General features: G+C 42.6%; 1 protein-coding gene across 1 annotated transcript in view; it reads left to right on the top strand.

The window, feature by feature from the left end:
- The window catches only part of APOB (apolipoprotein B), a gene marked incomplete at both ends in the record, with an annotated part of 38,198 nt that extends 26,132 nt beyond the window's left edge, over positions 1-12,066 (top strand). The window contains 4 exons of the mRNA XM_080711327.1: positions 346-7,803; positions 8,871-8,985; positions 9,390-9,576; positions 10,468-12,066. Of these exons, the coding sequence (XP_080567453.1) occupies positions 346-7,803; positions 8,871-8,985; positions 9,390-9,576; positions 10,468-12,066 (9,359 nt within the window). The remainder of the gene's footprint in view (positions 1-345; positions 7,804-8,870; positions 8,986-9,389; positions 9,577-10,467) is intronic.
- Positions 12,067-20,719: the final 8,653 nt, after the last annotated feature.

Genomic DNA, 20,719 nt, shown 5'->3' with positions numbered 1-20,719 from the left:
ATATAGTATATTTGATATTCTGCTCCATGATTAAGAAAGAAAGCACTCATTTTTAGGACTTTATACCAGCAGTTATAATTCAGGAGAGAAGTGCTCTGATAGAGTGTATAAATATAAAGTAAAGTGGAAGCTCTGAATAAGGGAACCCAAAAAGGTCTGCAGGGGTCAGGGACAGCTTCTGGGACAAATGCCTTTTAATATCAAGCTTTGTACTTGTGTTATACATAAGGAGATCATCATTACAACTGACCTAAATAAGTGGGACCTTATTATTAAAGGACTTTAGACACTAGTGATTGTTTTTTTTACTTACTTTAACCAATGTCTTTGATTTTTTTATGTTAGGATCTGGAGAAACAACATATGATCACAGGAATACATTCACGTTATCCTGCGATGGTTCTCTACGCCACAAATTTCTAAATTCAAATATGAAACTCAGTCATGCAGAGAAAGTCGGAAACATCCCAGCCTCAAAAGGTTTACTAACGTTTGATGCATCCAGTGCCTGGGGACCACAGATGTCTGCTTCCGTCCATTTGGATTCCAAAAGGAAACAACATTTGTTTATCAGGGACATCAAGATGGATGGGCAGTTCAGAGCCTCTTCGTTCTATGCTAAAGGCATCTATGACCTGTCATGTCAGAAGGATTACACCACTGGTCAGCTAAGTGGACAGTCCAACCTAAGGTTTAACTCCACCTACCTCCAGGGTACCAACCAGATCGTAGGAACGTATGAAGATGGAACCCTGGTCCTCACCTCCACCTCTGACCTGCAAGATGGCATCTTTAAAAATACCGCTTCCCTGAGATATGAGAACCACGAGCTGACTGTGAGATCTGACAGCAGTGGGAAGTATGAGGACTTTGCCACTTCGAACAAGGTGGATCTGACCATCTCCAGGCAGAACGCATTGCTACGTTCTGAGTATCAGGCCGATTACAGATCACTGAGGTTCTTCACCCTGCTTTCTGGGTCACTGAATTCCCACGGTGTTGAGCTGAATGCTGACATCTTGGGCACAGACAAGGTTAATAATGGTGCACATAAGGCAACGCTCAGGATCAGCAGAGATGGACTGTCAACCAGCGCGACTACCAACTTCAAGTACAGTCCCTTGTTGATGGAGAACGAGCTGAATGCGGAGCTTGGCCTCTCGGGGGCATCTGTGAGAGTGTCAACAAATGGTCGCTTTAGGGAGCACAATGCAAAATTCAGCCTGGATGGTAAAGCCGCCCTGACCGAGGTGTCGCTGGGAAGTGCTTACCAGGCCATGATCCTGGGCGTCGACAGCAAAAACGTTTTCAACTTCAGAATCAACCGGGAAGGTCTGAAGCTTTCAAATGACATGATGGGCTCATATGCGGACATGAAACTAGACCACACCAACAGTCTGAACATCGCAGGCTTATCCCTGGACTTCTCCTCCAAACTCGACAACATTTATAGCTCTGACAAGTCTTATAAGCAAAATTTTAACTTACAGCTTCAGCCCTATTCTCTCGTCACTACTTTAAACAATGACCTGAAATACAACGCTCTGGACCTGACGAGCAGTGGCAAATTACGGCTGGAGCCCCTGAAGGTGAATGTTGCCGGTAACCTAAAAGGAACCTACCAAAATGATGAAATAAAACACATCTACACCATTTCTTACGCCGACTTGTCAGCAAGTTATAAAGCAGACACCGTAGCTAGCGTCCAGGGTATGAAGTTTAGCCATCGGCTCAACACTGACATTGCCGGGCTGGCTTCTACCATCGACATCAATACAAACTATAACTCAGACTCGCTGCATTTCAGCAATGTTTTCCACTCTATGATAGCCCCGTTTACCATGGCGATCGACGCACACACAAATGGCAATGGGAAACTGGCTCTCTGGGGAGAACACACTGGGCAGCTATATAGCAAATTCCTGTTGAAAGCAGAACCTCTGGCCCTTACTTTCTCTCATGATTACAAGGGATCCACAAGTCACCATCTCCTGCCCGAGGAAAGCATCAGCACAGCATTTGATCACAGAGTCAGTGCCCTACTTACTCCCGCTGAGCAGAAGAGCACCTGGGTACTCAAGACCCAGCTGAACAACAACGAGTACCACCAGGACTTTGAAGCTTACAACACTAAGGACAAAATTGGTGTGGAGCTTAGTGGGCGAACCGTGACTGACCTCACTGTGCTGGACTCCCCAGTGAAAGTGCCATTTTTACTCAGTAAGCCCGTCAATGTCATTGATGCCTTAGAGATGAGAGATGCTGTTGACCAGCCCCAGGAATTCACAATTGTTGCTTCTGTAAAGTATGATAAGAATCAGGATGTTCATACCATCGATCTCCCATTCTTTAAAACCCTACCAGAATATTTGCAGAGAAATCGGATAGTGATTATAACTGTACTGGAAGCCATACAGAAAGAACTGAAACGTATTGATATTGATCAATTTGTGAGAAAATACAGAGCAGCCCTGGGCAGACTCCCACAGGAAGTCAATGACTATCTGAATTCACTCAATTGGGAGAGACAAGTTTCCAGTGCCCAAGAGAAACTAGCTGCTTTTGCAGAAAATTATAGAGTTACAGGAAATGATCTACAGACTGCGTTATATAATGCCAAAATCAACTTTAATGAAAAACTCTCTCAACTTGAGACATATGTGATACAATTTGATCAGTATATTAAAGACAATTATGAGCTATATGAGTTTAAAACAGTTATTGTTAAAGTTATTGATGAAATCATTGAAAAATGGAAGATGCTTGATGAACATTATCATATTTATGTAAATCTAGTAAAGACAATCCATGATCTTTGTTTGTTTGTTGAAAACGTTGATTTTAATAGAACTGGAAGTAGTACTGCATCCTGGCTTCAAAATTTGGATACCAGGTATCAAATCAGAATTCAGATGCAAGAAAAGTTGCAGCAGCTCAAGACACAGATTCAGAATATAAACATTGAGGCCCTTGCTGCAGAGTTAAAACAACAGGTTAAGGCTGCTGATGTCAGAGTGATTTTAGATCAGTTAAGAACTGCAATTCCATTTCAAAGAATAAAGGACACTATTGAACATGTCAGATACTTTGTTATAAATCTTACTGAAGATTTTGATGTAACTGAGAAAATCAATGTCTTTAGAGCCATAGTCCATGAGTTAATTAAGAAATACAAAATAGACCAACAAATCCAGGTTTTAATGAATAAATCAGTAGAGTTTGCCCACCAATATAAACTGAAAGAGACTGTCCAGACACTAAGCAATTTCCTACAACAGGTTGAGATAAAATATTACCATAAGAAATTGGTTGGATCCATTGATGATGCTGTCGAACAGCTTAAAACATTGTCTTTGGAAAAAATCATTGAAGAAATAAACAGATTGCTTGATATGTTGATAAAGAAATTAAGATCATTTGATTACCACCAGTTCGTAGATGAAACCAACAAGAAAATTCGTGAGGTGACTCAGAGAATCAATGGGGAAATTCAGGCTCTGGAGCTACCGCAGAAAACTGAAGCCCTAAAACTGTATGTGGAGGATATTAATGCCGTGGTCTCTGTCTCTCTGGAAAAGATAAAGAACACCAAAATAACTTTATTCATCGATTGGCTACAGGATGCATTGGATTCTGAATCTTTGATGCACATGAAACCCAAACTCCTAGAGATTCTAGAGGACATACGAGACCGAATTTATCAAATGGACATTCAACAGGAACTTGAGCGATACCTGTCTCTGTTGAGCCAGGTTTACAGTACACTTGTCACCTACATTTCTGATTGGTGGATTCTTGCTGCAAAAAACCTTACTGACTTTGCTGAGCAATATTCTATCCAAGACTGGGCTAAAAAAGTGAAAGTACTAGTGGAACAAGGGTTGACCATTCCTGAAATCCAGACCATCTTCGGGACCATACCTGCCTTTGAGGTCAGTCTTCATGCTCTTCAGGAAGCCACCTTCCACACACCTGACTTCGTAGTCCCCTTGACAGATTTGAGGATTCCATCCATTCAGATAAACTTCAAAGAGTTAAAAGACATAAAAATCCCTTCCAGGTTTCTCACACCAGAATTTACTCTCTTCAAGTTTCACGTGCCTTCCTTCACAGTCGACTGGAGAGAGATCAAATTAAAGATCATCAGAATCATTGACCAGATGCTAAGCAGTGAGCTGCAGTGGCCAGTTCCGGAAGTGTACCTGGGGGATCTGATGATGGGAGACAGTCCTCTTGCTAAACTCCCTCTGCCAGACTTTCATTTACCAGAAACCGTAATTCCGGAATTCGTGATCCCAAATCTCAACCTTAATGATTTTCAAGTTCCTGACCTTCACATACCAGAATTCGAGCTTCCCCACATCTCGATACACACAGTCCAGATACCTGCTTTTGGCAAACTGAATGGTATTTTGAAAATCCATTCCCCCCTTTTCACGTTAGATGCGAATGCTGACCTACAGAATATAACTACTTCAGAGCATAAGGCAGAGATTGCAGCTTCCGTCACGGCCAAAGCACAGTCCAAATTAGAAGTTCTCAATTTTGATTTTCAAGCAAATGTCCAGCTCTCAGACCCAAAGATTAATCCACTGATTCTGAAAGAATCAGTGACATTTTCCAGCAGGTACCTGAAAACAGAGCATGAAAGTGAAATACTATTTTCTGAAGGTGCCCTTGAGGGAAAATCAAGCACGGTGGCAAGTTTAAACACAGAAAAAAACACACTGGAGCTTAATAATGGTGTGGTCATCAAGATAAATGATCAGCTTACCCTGGACAGCCACACAAAGTACTTCCACAAACTGAACATTCCCAAACTGGACTTCTCCAGCAAGGCTAACCTGAACCATGATATCAAGACATTATTAGAAGTTGGACACATAGCATGGACTTCGTCTGGAACAGGGTCATGGAAATGGGCCTTCCCCAAATTCTCAGATGAGGGAACACATGAATCACAAATTACCTTCACTGTGGAAGGACCCCTCACTTCCTTCAGATGGTCCAATAAGATCAACAGCAAACACCTAAGAGTAAGCCAAAAGTTGATTTCTGAATCCAGCTTTCTCAACTTTTCTAAATTTGAAATCCAGTCTGAAGTTGAATCTCAGCATGTGGGCCGCAGTGTTCTAACCGCCAGTGGAACAGCCCTGCTGGGAGAAGGGAAGGCAGAGGTCACTGGTGACCACAATGCTCATTTAAATGGAAAAGTTATCGGAACTCTGAAAAATTCTCTTCTCTTTTCAGCCCAACCCTTTGAAGTTACTGCATCAACAAATAATGAAGGAAACTTGAAAATTAGTTTTCCATTAAAATTGGTTGGGAAGATAGACTTCCTAAATAATTATGCAGTGTTTCTTGGTCCTCATGCCCAGCAAGCAAGTTGGCAAGCAAGTGCTAGGTTCAATCAATATAAGTACAATCACAACTTCTCTGCTGCCAACGATGAGCACAGCATAGAAGCCCATGTAGAAATCAATGGAGATGCCAACCTGGATTTCTTAACTGTTCCTTTGACATTTCCTGAAATTCATCTGCCTTATTCAACACTCACAACTCCCTCACTGAAAGATTTCTCCATATGGGAAGAAACTGGCTTAAAAGAATTCTTGAAAACAACAAAGCAATCGTTTGATTTAAGTGTAAAAGCTCAGTATAAAAAAAACAAAGACAAGCATTCCATTGCAATTCCTTTGGGTGCGTTCTATAAGTTTATCAGTCAGAAAGTCAATTCCTTGGACAGGCATTTTGAGGAAGCCAGAGACAATGTAATAGATTTTCTCAATGCATCCTATAATAAAGCAAAAAGTAAGTTTGATATATACAAAGGTGAAAAATCCCCCAGTGAGCTCCCCATGGCATTTCAAATTCCTGGATACACTATTCCTTCATACATGTTAAATCTCCCATCCCTTGAGCTGCCAGTCCTTCATATCCCTAGGAATCAACTCAAACTTTCTCTTCCAGATCTCAAAGAACTGAGTAACATAAACGAAATATTCATTCCAGCCATGGGCAATATTACGTATGATTTTTCCTTCAAGTCAAGTGTCATAACACTGAATACTAATGTTGGGCTTTTTAACCAATCAGATATTGTCGCTCATTTCCTTTCTTCCTCTTTGTTCATCATTGATGCCCTGCAGTACAAAGTGGAGGGCACTTCAAGCTTGACGAGGAAAAGAGGGTTGAAGTTAGCCACCGCTCTGTCTCTCAATAACAAATTTGTGGAAGGAAGTCATGACAGTACCATTAGCTTAACCAAGAAGAACCTGGAAGCCTCACTGACTACAACCACCAAAGTCCACGTACCGATTCTGAGAATGCATTTCAAGCAAGAACTTAGGGGAAACACAAAGTCAAAACCTACTCTCTCTTCATCCACTGAACTGAAGTATGATTTTAATTCCTCAAAGCTGTACTCTACTGCTAAAGGGGCAGTTGACCACAAGCTCAGCCTAGAAACCCTCACCTCTTACTTCTCCATTGAATCATCTACCAAAGGAGATATCAAGGGTTCGGTGCTTTCGCGGGAATATTCAGGAACTGTTGCCAGCGAGGCCAGCACTTATCTGAATGCCAAGGGCTCTCGGTCTTCTGTGAAGCTCCAGGGAGCTTCCAAAGTTGATGGTATCTGGGACCTTGAAGTAAAAGAAAGTTTTGCTGGAGAAGCCACTCTCCGGCGCATCTATGCCATCTGGGAACACAATATGAAAAACCACCTGCACCTCGAGGGCCTCTTTTTCACACATGGAGAACATACAAGCAAAGCCACCCTGGAACTCTCCCCATGGACAGTGGCAACCCTTGTTCAGGTTCGTGCAAGTCAGCCTAGTTCCCACTTTAACATCCCTTACTTTGGCCAGGAATTGGCCCTGAATGCTAACATGAACAACCAGAAGGTTAGCTGGAAAAGCGAGGCCAGGGTTCATTTTTGGGCTCTCCAAAACAATATCCAGCTTTCCAATGACCAGGAAGAGGCACGCCTTGAAATTGCAGGATCTATAGAAGGAAAGCTCTCTTACCTCAAACATATCATCCTACCAGTGTATGAAAAGAGCTTATGGGACCTCTTAAAGCTGGATGTAACCACCAGCACTGAAAGAAGACAGCATCTTCAAGCTTCAACTGCTCTTGTGTACACCAAAAACCGCAATGGCTATCATTTCTCTGTCCCTGTGCAAGAACTGGCTGATAAATTTGTTATCCCAGGGCTGAAACTAAACGATCTAAATTCAGTTTTTGTCACACCTACATTCCAAATCCCGTTTACAGATCTTCAGATCCCATCCTACAGACTTGACTTTGGTGAAATAAAGATCTATAAGAAGTTAAGTACTTCACCATTTTCCCTCAACCTACCAACACTACTCACAGTAGAATTCCCCGGAGTTGACGTGGTAACAAAATATTCAGAACCAGAAGACTCTTCAGTTCCCTTTTTTGAGATATCAGTACCTGAAGCTCAGTTAACTGTGTCCGATATCACTCTTAAGCAAAGTTTTTCAGATGGCAGTTTTGTTTTGGATCTAAACAAGATGGCCAAAAAAATTGCAGACTTCGAGTTACCTACAATCAGCATACCTGAGCAGACAATTGAGATTCCTTCCGTGAAGTTCTCTGTACCTGCTGGAATTTTTATTCCTTTTTTTGGAACACTAACTGCGCGATTTGGGGTGGCCTCTCCCCTGTATAATGCCACTTGGAGTGCCAGTTTGAAAAACAAAGCAAGTCATATTGAAACATTCTTGGATTCTACATGTAGCTCCACCTTACAGTTCCTGGAATATGACCTAAATGGTAAGAGAATATTTCAACTCCTATCTTAAATACCATATGTTTTCAGTGAGTGTGTGAGTATAGAATCATACATGTATTAACATGGCACTGGAGATTGAACCCAGGGACGTTTTACCTCTGTGCTACACTTTCAGCCCTATTTTATTATTGTTTTGAAACAGGATCTCACTGGGTTGTTAAGAGTCTCACTAAATTGCTGAGCCTGTCTTTGAACCTTGTGATCTTCCTGTCTCAGCCTCCCAAATAGTGAGATTATAGGTGTGTGCCACCATGCCCAGTTGAATTATATATTAGTCAGGACTATAGGCACAATTATACTCTTAGCAAAATTTAAAAGAGGAGATACATATATAACCTATATGTAAAGATCAAGTTATAGAAAATATACTAACATTCAAGAAGAACAAGTTCAAAGAAAATAAATCTTTCTGTAATTACTTGGATAAATGATATCTTCTCACAATATTATTAAAAAAAATAGGTAGGGTAGTGGGTATAGCTCAGTGGTAGAGTGAATGCCTAACATGCATGAGGCTCTGGGTTTGATCTCTAGCACTGCTAAGATAAATCTTTCTTTTTAGTTTAAAGAACTATGAACTTGCTGGGCGTGGTGGCGCACGCTTGTAATCCCCGCGCTTGGGAGGCAGAGACAAGAGGATCGCGCAGGTTTGAAGCCAGCCAGCCATGCTAGCTTAGGAGACCTTGTTTTCAAATAAAAAAGTATAAAATAGGTCAGTCTGAGAGTGTAGCCCGGAAGTAGAAGGGTTTCCAGGAACCCCAGTACTACAAAAAAAAAAAAACTACGAACTTCATATTTCATGCTTTAAACATATGAGTTATGTATTTGGTTACCATATCGAATCCTCCCAGTTTGGAATCAAGCAAGATATAACTCAGTGGTCGACTGTTTGCCCAGCATGTGCAAGGGCCTGGGTTCAGTCTTCAGTAATACACACACACACACACACACACACACACACACACACACATTATCCCAGCTTTCACAATGAAAACATCTGTGTCACATAGTTATTCACCTAATAAAATATAAAATCTCTCCAATACAGTTGTGGGAACACACAAAGTCGAAGATGGCATGTTCATCTGTAAGACGAAAGGAACACTGGCACATCGTGACTTCAGTGTAGAATATAAAGAAGATGGCAAATATAAAGGACTCTGGTATGAAATTTAGACTACTTTACCCCTTTTTTCTTTTTCTTTTTTCTCTTTTTCTCCTCCTCCTCCTCCTCCTCCTCCTCCTCCTCCTCCTCCTCCTCCTCCCTCTTCTTCTTCTTCTTTTGCAGTACTGGGGATGGAACCCAGATGCATTCTACCTCTGAGCTACAACCTCAGCCCTATTTTTTATTCTTTCTTTATTTTGAAACAGGGTCTCACTGAGTTGCAAGGGCCTCACTAAGTAACTGAGGCTGAGAACCACAATCTCCCTGTCTCAGATTCCCAAATGCTAGAATTACAAGCATGAGCCACCACACCTGGCTACTTCACCCCTTTTCAAAGCTCTCTGTGATGTTTTCCATCTCTGTTTTCCTTACATTATGACTCACCCACCTTTCTCTTTGTAGGACCTGGGAAGGAGAGGCTCACCTGGACGTCACCAGCCCAGTGTTCACTGAGCTCCACCTACAATACCAAGAAAATGAGGAGAGCCTCTCTTCCTCAGCAGCCTCCCCAGCCATAGGTACTATAGGCCTGGACTTGGGAAAAGAAGATGATCATAGTATAAACTGGAATGTCTATTTCTACCCTCAGGTGAGTCCAATAGAGTGATTTATACCTACCCAGAAGCAAACAGAGATCTGGGACAGATATATTTAATTAAATTCAATTTTTCTAGAGAGTTCTCAAGTTAGATGAAAGACAGGCACTGAGATGCAATTATGAGATGCACACATGACATCATATTAGCAGGATTGTTTTATTACTTCTGGGCAAATCCAGAAAGATGAGGGTCATGAGTCCTCACCTAAATCACGGGCACACTCTGCCATATGCTGAGTTTATTTTTCAAATCACATTTCCTAGAAGTATTTGAAGCTTCAAAATTCTTCCCCATAATAGAATTATTTGATGGGACATATAAAATTGCTCTTGTGTCATTTATAAGCTCTTCCAAGGACAAATCTAAGATACCATAACCAGAGGGGGAGACCTAATTTGGTTCTATCACTGGAGTTTGTCATCAGCTTGAAGAAGAAACACTGAAATTGATACTCCAGATCTCTTCTGGATAGGCTCTGGGATTTGTCCTTTTTTGGCAACTTCTGTCTCTGAATGTGCCTTTTCCTTTATCTCTTCCCTTCTTCTTTATCCTCCTATCCCTTTATCCTTCTCTTCCCCCTTCACTTCTAATTTTCAGTCCTAGGAAGGCCTTATTATTAAGTATCACTGGATAAGTACCAAGTAAAAAATTTTATTTTTCTGGGGCATGTAAGAAGGAAAAATTAACAGCAGTGAACTTGTTTAATCATAAAACAAACACATGAACTGACATATGAAAGATAAATCCCCTTCAGAATATGAAAGATCCTCTGATCTTTACTTTTAACTGCTAATGAAGTTTTAGTGTAGTATGTTATATAATCAGAGTAATTGAAAACATGTTCTTTTCATCTTTATTTCTTTTTTCCTCTCTGGTTTTAGTCCTCTACAGATAGAAGACTCAACATATTCAAAACCAAATGGAGATGCCAGAAACCTGGCAAGGAAATTCAGATCAAATTTAATTGGGAAGAAGAAGCCGCTTCTAGATTGCTAAGTTCTCTGAAAGACAATTTACCCAGGGCCACAGGAGCCTTTTATGATTATGTCAACCAGTACCACCAGGAGTACACAGGGCTCAACCTGAGAGACGCTTCTTCGAGGCTAACAAGAAGTCTTCAGACCAGTGCTGAGAGAGCCTATCAGGAGGCCATGAGGCAGATTGATGAGATGAATAGGGGGTTCCAGGGTGCAGCCAACAGCACCATGAGAGCCTACCAGGAGTGGAAAGATGATGCCCAGGATCTGTACCAGGAACTGTTGGCACAGAGCTATGCCAATCCCCAGAGAATCAAGGATAAGGCACTTGACAGTCTAGTACAAATTACTCAGGACTACGAGGTGGCAGCTAAGCATCTCACTGACTCGTTCATTGATTTCCTGACATCCACCAGATTCCAGCTCCCAGGAAAAAACAGGACATACACTGCAGATGAACTCTCCTCTATGGCCGTGAACAAAGTTGGGAAGATACTGTCCCAGGCATGTTCAAATATCCATAATGGGTTAGAAAAACTGTTTTCCTATGTCCTACACCTAGTGGAGAAATTTGATATAATCATGGTTCCTTTAAATTCAGAGGACTATAAAGTAATCGATATAATTCTGGAGAGTAGGGAAAGTTTGAAATCGTTATCACAAGAAGTCCAAGAGACATTGAATGAACTCCAGTCTCTCAAGATTACAGAGATGCTAAGTGACCTTCAAGAGCTTTTACAAAGCATTTTCCAAAGCATTGAAAGTGAAGCTAAACTCCTAAAGAAGAAGGAAATTACTGAGATCATTAGTGATATTGGCAGATTTTATAGCATCTGTATTTCATTTGCCCAGGAAAATCTATGGCCTGATATTGATGAACTCAATAAACTTGTTCAAGAGAAACTTCAGGGAGCACCTCAGTACCTGCAGCAGCTCTATCAATACATAAAGGCTCTTCGCAAAGAATATTTTGATCCAAGTGTACTTGGCTGGACAGTGAAGTATTATGAACTCGAAGAAAAGATAATTGAGCTGATCAAAAACCTCATAGTTGCCCTTAGGGACTTCCATTCCCAATATGCTCCCGGTGTTACTAGCTTTGCTTCCCGACTCTCAAGTCAAGTTAAGCAGTTTGTGCACAGAGCTATCAAAGAATATTTTAGCATCCTTGCTGATGCCAATGGAAACGGGAAAGAGAAGGTTGCAGAGCTTTCTGCTGCTGCTCAGGAAACAATTAAAAGCTGGGCCATTGCAGTGAAGGAAATCATTTCTGATTACCACCAGCAGTTCCTATCTAAACTGCAGGATTTTCCAGACCAACTCTCTGATTACCATGAAAAATTCATTGCCGCGTCCACAAGATTGATTGACCTGTCCATTCAGAGCTACCACATGTACCTAAGATATATCACCGAGTTGCTGAAAAGGCTGCAGTCAGCCACAACCAATGATATGAGCCCCTACATAATGGTTTCTCCGGGGGAACTGACTCTTACCTTTTAATTTTGTTAAAGCAATCCTCATTTATTCATCTATTCAATTAAGCTTTCACATACTAGAGGAAAATGTTAAACTATTGATAAAACCATACATTGAGCCACCCCTGCAGCAGACAGCTGACCACAGGCAGTACATACGAGCCAGACCTGCACTGAAGCTGGTACGAGATCTCTGGACTCTGGGGGATGACCTGTTTTCGCAAGTTAAAGAAAATCAGTATCTGAGTTATTTTGCTAAGCTTAGGAAGGGGAAAACAAATAAAAATATTCTTTATTGTGTATCAGTGTGGCTCATTTGTATGAAAAGATACTGGAAAGAGGGTATCAATTCAAATGTTCTGACATCTCAAAACCTCCAGAAAAACATATACTGTGATTTAAGTAATAGCCTAAACGTGAAAGGGCGAAGCTATAGAGGAAAAGAAGCCATGGATCTCAGGAAATGTATTTGCCAAGTGAAAAGGAAAAAGGATTAACAACGATTTTGACATGATTTGATCCTGAGGAGCACAGGCATCATTTGTGTTCCCGTGCTACTTGATCTTCCTCACCTACCTGTCTGCCCTTGCCAGCCAGAGCTGGCTGCTGGGCTTTTGAGATTAAACCAACAGGGCCTTTATTTCAGTCAGCCTGATAGTATTAGAGAAGGGGTGGTGGGAGTCCTGGCCTCAAGGGCTTTGTGAAAATAGAGACCCCAGATGCTCAGCCTGTGTCCCCTCTAGGCAAAGTAAGTATGCCTAGGAGATGAGGGAGGGGGCCATGGATTCCTAACATTTCTGCAACTAAGCATGCATTTATGTTCTTAAACTTCCTTATTTTTCCAAATACAATGTCTAGTAATCCTAGGTGTGATCACAATACAAGGGCTTCTCCTGCCACATGCACTCCATTCTGACTCTGATTTTAAGCATTGGTAATGTCCAGGCAAAGCCTTCAACCTGAGTCCTTGCAAGGGAAGAGTGCACAGAATCTGTGCACTACAACTTTTACTCATACTTTGGGAATAGTAGGTATCAAATAGCACATTCCTTTCAATGGCATTGAAGATCAAAGTAAAAAAATGACCTTTGGAGAATATGAAGTTAGGAGTTACTGATACCTAAGACCCACCTAAGCTCTCTTTACAAAATACCATATTCATCCAAAAATACCTCAACCTCCACCATCTTCCCATAAAGCCTTTATAAATGTCTTGGTGAAGCCCACTGTTGAAATTTATAAACAAACAGGGCATGTACCATGGTACACACCTATAATCCCAGTACTTGGGAGGAGAGGACCACAGGTTTGAGAAAAGCAAAGGAGGCCTTAAACTATGGCTTAATCTGGGGGGAAAGGAATTAAGCCCTCATTTTAACAGTCCCTGGGCTCATGAGATGATTTTTCTTTTTCGGTACTATGGATGTAACCCAGGGGCATTGTATCTCCGAGCTACCACCCCAGCCCTATTTTTTAGTCTTCTTATTTTTATTTGAAATAGGATCTCATTGAGTTGTGAAGGGCCTCACTAAGTAGCTGAGGCTGTCTGTGAACCGTGATCCCCCAGTCTCAGCCTCCCAAATGCTGGGATTACAAGCATGCGCCACCATGCCCAGCTATGGCTATGAGATGATATTTAGATGTGGAGCTAAAATGAGGGGAAAATATTCATCAATTTAAAATGGTCATACAATTACAGTGTCTTTTATGCAGCTCCCTGACAGCCACCCCCACTATGAAGTGCCCATGACTGGCTTGGACCATGATTGGGCCACATAGGACCTATCTGCGAGCACCTTGGTCAAGTCATAGATGTTGAGAATGTTGAGGAGAAGTAGGATAAATTATCATCATAAAAACAGAATCCAGTAGTTATTTATTTAATACACAGAGAATGAACACAAAAGCCATTAGAAATGGAGCTCTTGGTAAGTCACTGGAGCCAGGAATTGGAGGGTCTGGGAGAGAGGAAGAATGGGGAGAAGAGTGAGTGCCTTGTCTTTTCTCTGCTGGTATAACAGAATGTCACAGACCAGGCAACTGTAGACTATAGAAGGAATAACTAGTAAGTCCTATCACCAGTCGGGAAAGAAAGAAACAGAAGAAAGAACACATTCACTTTTCACAGTTCTAGAGGTTTGGAAGTCTAAGGCCATGGCTCCAATGTCCAGTGAGGGCTCTTGCTCTGTGTTATAACATGGCAGAACAGCAAGCAGTGCAAGACACAAGAAGAAAGACGGAACTCTGCCCTTTTATAACTAATCCACTCCCCTGATAACAGCCTTAATTTATTCATAGAGTTGACACCCTAATGAGAAAACCACCTCCTCAAGGCCTCACTTCTCAATACTGTTGCTTTGGGAATTAAGCTTCCAACTCATGTACTTTGGGGCACAGGAAAACCCTTAGCTCTGCATAAAGCAGAGCTTAGAATTAAGATATTTTTTAACTTGTGCAACGTGAAGAATTATGGAACAACAATAGGAACAGGAAGAACATGTAGATGTGTGATAACATGGTGAGTTTCAATTCTCAGTGACTGGCCCAAGTGAAATTACCTTGCAGGAAAATTGGAGAGGAGGGCCTAAGAAGCAATATTCAAGGGAATTGGGGGAAAGGATAGTTTTAACCAATTATTGTATTAATTTCATGTATCTTTAGAAATTTAACAAGAAAACAAAGACTTTTCCTCTTGTACAATTAATTATTGTCCTAGAGTGAGTCATGTACCTCTCCTAAGAATACACTGTGAAGTGATGCGGCAAGTCCTGCTGGAAACGCAAATATTCTATAAAACAGACATCAAAAGCTTAAAACTAAAGGAGAAACCAAATAATGGAGCCCAGCCCAAGTCCCTAGAACTTTGGAAGCATGACAAAATGGGGATCTTTGGTTTGACTCCCAGGTCCCACCTATATTAGTGGCACCATCCCCAGGATAAACCTTACAATGAAAGGTTCTGTTTAGATGGGGCACCACCAGGTATCTTTGACACTGTCCCCCTTTTTGTCAGCTTTTTACTTGAAGCCTGGTCAGTTGAAGAGCCCAATTTCTTCTTTTTTGATGAGATGAGCAAAGGACCCTTGGAGTTCCCATTCCAGGTCCGCCTTTCTGGCTCTAATTTATGATTTAGTCCCCATTCAGTCAGAGAAGGGGCCAAAATGGCCCTCCAATAGGGCCTGCAAGATGGAAGCCAGCGTGGACACAGATGTTCCCTCTAAAAGTGTCTAATAACCCAAGATAAATGTGTAGAAACAGACCCTACCTCTTAGCTCATCTCTTTGGATGCTGTTTCACATTAAGAAGTCAGCGACAACTCCCTTTCCAATGCTCTGTTTGTTGGTGGGATGGCTGGGTGGTCACCAACAAATAACATTCCACAGTCCCATAAAAATTGGTAGAGTAGGTACACATGTCTCCGCAAGGGAAGAGCTGTGCTTCCCCCCACCCCCAATCTGGGCCCTGCCTTCCCAGGTCAATAAAGGGCTCAGGTCAGTGGTGCCCAAGTCACTAGTCACAAAGCTCTGGCCCTGGGGCCATTTTTTTTCTCTAGAATTGACACCAATGAGGCTCAGTCATGGGGCAAGAGGGATGACTCAGTCCTCAGAGGTGGCTGTTCCTGAGCTACAGACAAGCATCCTTAACCTCCTCCATAAGCTCTTGCTTAGGCTGTCAGCAGTGCAGCAGGAACACCAAACCACATTCAGCAGAGGCTTCCAGAGTCTAGAAGCTAAACTAGACAGGGGCCTGAGCAAAAGGAACTCTGGAAACTGCCCAGCTTCCCAAGGGACATCTCTGCTTCTTCCCAGCTCAGCTCTTGAAAGAAGGCAAGTATACTTTGGCCTCTCTTTACCCATCCAGGAAAATTTCTTGAAGGATTTCTGACCTCCTAGTATGGTCCATTTTCTCCTGATCCCTCTTCTAGTAATCTCAGGAGCCCTGTGAGTCCTCCTCACTTGGGCCCTGTCCTGGTAGAGGGTTACCTCCAGCCTTCCATAGCAGGGTTCTGATTATTTCTATGCCCTGAATGCTTGCTTAGGATGATACTACCAAAGCTATGAAATAAGTCAGGGGAAGTGCCAGATGCCTGTAATCCTCGTACTTGGGAGGCTGAAACAGAAGAATTGCAGATTCTAAGACAGTCTCAGCAAATTAGTGAGGCACTCAGCAACTTATTAAGACACTGTTTCAAAACAAAAAATAAAACATAAATCTGAGGGTGTAGCTCAGATACAGAATCCTCTGTGCTTGTAATCCTCGCGCTTGGGAGGCTGAGACAGGAGGACTGCACGGGTTCGAAGCCAGCCTCAGCTACTTACTGAAGCTTTCAGCAACTTAGCGAGACCCTGTTTCCAAATAAAATATAAAAAAGGTCTGGGAGTATAGCCTGGAGGTAGAAAGCCTCTGGGTTCCACCCCCAGTACCACACAAAAAAAAAAATTCCTCTGGGTTTAATCCCCAATATTTATATTTATATATACATTTATATTTATATTTACAAATATGTAAAATATATTTTCCTTGAAAGGGGAAGTTTTTTCATCAAAAAATCTGAGGTATTCTGAAGAAGAAAAAAAAGCACAAAACAATTTTAGGACTTAATATGTGCCAAGTATTCAAGATATTTCTTTCCCCTCTTCTGTTTTAATTAATTAGTAGAATTTAATTAATAGCATTAATTAAACTCACTACCCTGAGAACCTCACAAAGGAGAAAGTTAGTAATGTCAAAAGCTTTCCAGAAGGAGTTGGGCCCGATGGGTTTCAGTCCCTGATAGAATATTTTCACTTTTTATTGGTACATTATATTCATACATCAAAATGGGGTAAAACACTTGTGTGGACATACATGTACACAGCACCCAATTAGCCCCTACCCAATTCCCACCCCATTTTCTGCTTGCTCCCTCTCTGTGTCTGAAAGAAGAAAACACAGAGGGAAACTGTAGAAGGTAGAATTTATAGGCAATTATTCTGCAAAAAAAGACAGTCACTTGCATTGAAATGTGATTTCTGTGCCAATTATGACCCTGCTTCACTTTATACAATCACTAGGTCCTGCTAAAAAATAAAACAATAGTGTATATCCAAAGACAATGTAAACAGAGTTAAAAGTTACTGATAGAATGGGATAAAATATTTCCAAATGCTATATCTGAAGGTATATTAGTATCCCAACTAGAAATCCTAAAAATTAGCAACAATAAAAGCAAACAATACAATTTAGAGATATGTAAAAGACTAACATAAATAATGAATCTCCACAGATAACCAATCTTAATTGTCTGTTGGATGGAAAATCTTGTTTCTCTGGTTCTGGTGTGTGTTATCTAATTCTTCTTTGTAGTTAATCTCTTTGAGTATTACTCTAGCGCTGGTTTTGAAGACATAAATTCCTTCAGTTTCTGTTTGTCATGGAAGCTTCTTATTTCCCCATCTAATTTGATAGAAAGTTTTGCTGGGTAGGAAATTTTTGGCTGGAAGTTGTTTTCTTTCAGAGTTTAGAATATGTTACTCCAAGCCCTTCTGGCTCTCAGGACTTGGTTTGGGAAGTCTGGAGTGATTCTAATTGGTTTGCCTCTGAATGTCACTTGACCCTTTGATTTTGTTGCCTTTAAGATTCTCTGCTAGGCTTCCACATTGGTCATGTTCACAGTTATGTGGTGTGGGGATCCTCTTCTCCGATCCTGTCTAAAGGGAGTTCTATAAGTTTCCTGGACCTGTGTATTGACCTCTTGCTCTATGTTTGGAAAATTTTCTGCTATTACTTCCTTGAAGAGATTGTTGAACCCTTTGGTTTCACCTTCTTTTCCCTCTTCTATTCCAATTATTCTTAGGTTAGCTCTCTTAAAATGGAACCATATTTCTTCAATGTCAGATTCCTGCTGTTGGATTTTTTTTTCTAAATTAGAAACTATGCGTTCATTTTTGGAGTGATCATCTTCTAAGAGTGAGATTCTATTCTCCATGTGGTCTAATCGGTTGTTTGTACTTTGAATTGAGGCCTTTACTTCATTAATTGCATCCTTTATCTCTTTTTGGCTCTCTTTGAATTCTTTTTGAAACACCTCTATTATTTCTACAGTTATTTTCCTGATTTGACCTTCTAGAAATCTCTGAATTTCTGTTTTATCGGGTTCTGATGTTGTGGGGTTGTGGGCATTCATTGCTCCAGTATTATTCCTCTTTCCCATGATTTTGGAAGTTTACGCCTTCTCTGGATTCTTCCCTCGGGTCACTACAACTTCACTTAAGGTGCTCTGGATCTCAAGTCTGTGGTATCTCAGTCCCCACTACTCCTTTACTGGATTGTATCACAGAGTCTCAGACCCAGGGAGTCAATCGAGGCTGCTTTAGACCATGGAAGGTGCCAGGTTGGATGTTCTCCTATGGTGTGATATCTCTGCCACTGCCACTCCCCCTCTGGGTCAAGTCCCTGGGAATGCAGTACTGAGATTTCTCCTCTAGGTGCCGCAATTTGACTCACTGTTGTTGAAGCTGATGGAGCTGTAGTGGACTCGGTGAATTCACTGATGCTGCCGCTGGTGGCAATATTGTGCCACTGCCACACCCTCGGCCATGAGGCTGGTGCATTTCTTCTCTGTTTTTGAGCTCCACTATGAGTCCCTGCAGGGTGTGCTGATTCTAGCCCCTGGGAGCTTTATACGCTCTCTGCGCCGAAAAATCTGCCAAATTCTGCCTGGCTGTTCCGCAGCAGCTCACCTCAGCTCACTGTCCACTGCTCCTCTCTGGAGCCTGGTGGGCTGTTGAGTGCACTGTTCTGGTGCCGTTTGGTGAACTCACCGCTGCCGTCGGCAGTAAGGTGCTGCTGCTGCGTCCTCGGCCGTGAGGCCGGTGTATCTCCTCTCTGGCTCTGAGCTCCGTTCTGAGTCCCCCTTCTCTCTGGGGCCTAGTGCTGCAAGGGAAGATGGCGCCCGCCGCTCCGCACTGCGGCTCCAGCCGCAACACTGCGGTCTGGTTTCTTTCTGGTGTCTCATTTTTCCAGCCCTCTTTTTCTCTGTCCCTTGTAATTACCTTTTTTGTTTTTCTGCTGATGGTGTTTTCTGGCTATGAAAGGCGCTGATTTTGTGGTAATAGAGATTGGTTGTTAGCGGGGCTCGTAAGCCCTGCTTTTCTCCGTCGCCATCTTCCCAGAAGTCATCAAAGAATATTTGAAACTCAACAAGCAAACTTGATAGGGAATTTTCTGGTTAAGTCAAATGTCATCTTACTCTGTGAACCATTCTACCTAAGATGAGTCCTTTTTGCAGGCAGCAGAGGTTTTGTTGTGGAGTTTTCTTATATCACACTGGTACCAAGACAGGTCTTTTGAGGCCATTGGAAGACTATGTACAATGAATGCAGTGGGTGGTGAGAGGGATATGGCTCTGTTATCCCTGAAATACTTCTGGTCTGGGAAATCATAAATCAAGAGAAATGAAGCAGGTGACTCGGCTTGTGTGTATCATGCATTTCGCTCACATGGGACCCAGACCAGCACAGGAGCAGGAGATACTTCCATCATTTTTGTTTTTCTATCGCTGTGACCAAAATACCCTAACAGCAGCAACGTAGAGGAGGAAAGATTTATTGGGGCTCACAGTTTCAGAGGTCTGTCCATAGGACCGGCTCTGAAGCACAAATGTCAGAGCAGAGGGCCACTACTCTGGCCTCCTGGAGGTGGGATGCATAGAGATAATCCCCCAGGCCACACCCCCAGTGACCTACCTCCTGCAGTCGCATCCTACCTGCCTACTTTACCACCCAGTCTATTAGTCCATCAATAGAGTCATCCGCCGATGAAATTAGAACCCTCGAGATCCCATTATGTCACCCTGTGAACATTTTTGCATGGCGACTACGTGAGCTTTTACAGGGGACATTCTGTATCCACACCATGACAAGCTCTTCATCACTGATGCAAAGAGGTCATGGCTTCCCTGGACAGTCACAGTTCCTGACCCAGGTTATACTTTCACCTCCAGCGGAGGCTGCTCCTGTCCCTTGGTGACATCCCATGCTTTGCTACTCACTCTCAGTCTTGCCTTTCCCTTTGGCACACCATCCCCAGGTCCTCTGAAGTCCTGCCTCCTTCAGGAAGCTTTCCAGGAGCACGTAGTCCTGTCCTGAGCTCCCAGCCTTGACTGTCAGCCCCACAGTGGATGCCCACCATTCTCCCCAATGTGTATTCCCTCTGTGCTGACCCCAGGAAGGACAGGCCTGACCTGGCACCTCAGCCAGACTGGCCTTGGCCTCTAAGCCCGCTGCACTCTCTGGTCTGCCAGCCTCAGTGTGAGATCCAGGGGCCCAGCCATCCTCACTCTACTGTGACGACAGGATCTGCCTCTCTACCCTGGGGAAGGTTGGATGGTGTGCTCCAGCCCCGAAGGTGGCCCTGCCCAAGACCAGCTGCATTTCACAGAGCTGCACAGATGCCCCCACCTACTACCAGCTGCATTTCATGTACTACACAGTCGGGTGCCCTCTTCAGTACCCTTTCCACCTGAGCTGTAGAGGAAAGAGTAGGCTGGAGGGGGAGGGAGCCTGGTCCTGGGGTTCTGCAGCCCTGAGTGCTATTCCCAGTTTGGCATCGGTGACACCTGTCACAACACCTCCCTGACCCTTCATGTCTCCATTGTCAACTATCCCTCTCACAGGAGCACAGGTGAGTTTGATGGC

The sequence above is a fragment of the Muscardinus avellanarius genome, assembly GCF_963383645.1.
Source record: "Muscardinus avellanarius genome assembly, chromosome: 15".
Classification (NCBI taxonomy): domain Eukaryota; kingdom Metazoa; phylum Chordata; class Mammalia; order Rodentia; family Gliridae; genus Muscardinus; species Muscardinus avellanarius.
The sequence above is the reverse complement of the archived record's forward strand: the minus strand, read 5'-3'. Positions and strand labels throughout refer to the sequence as shown.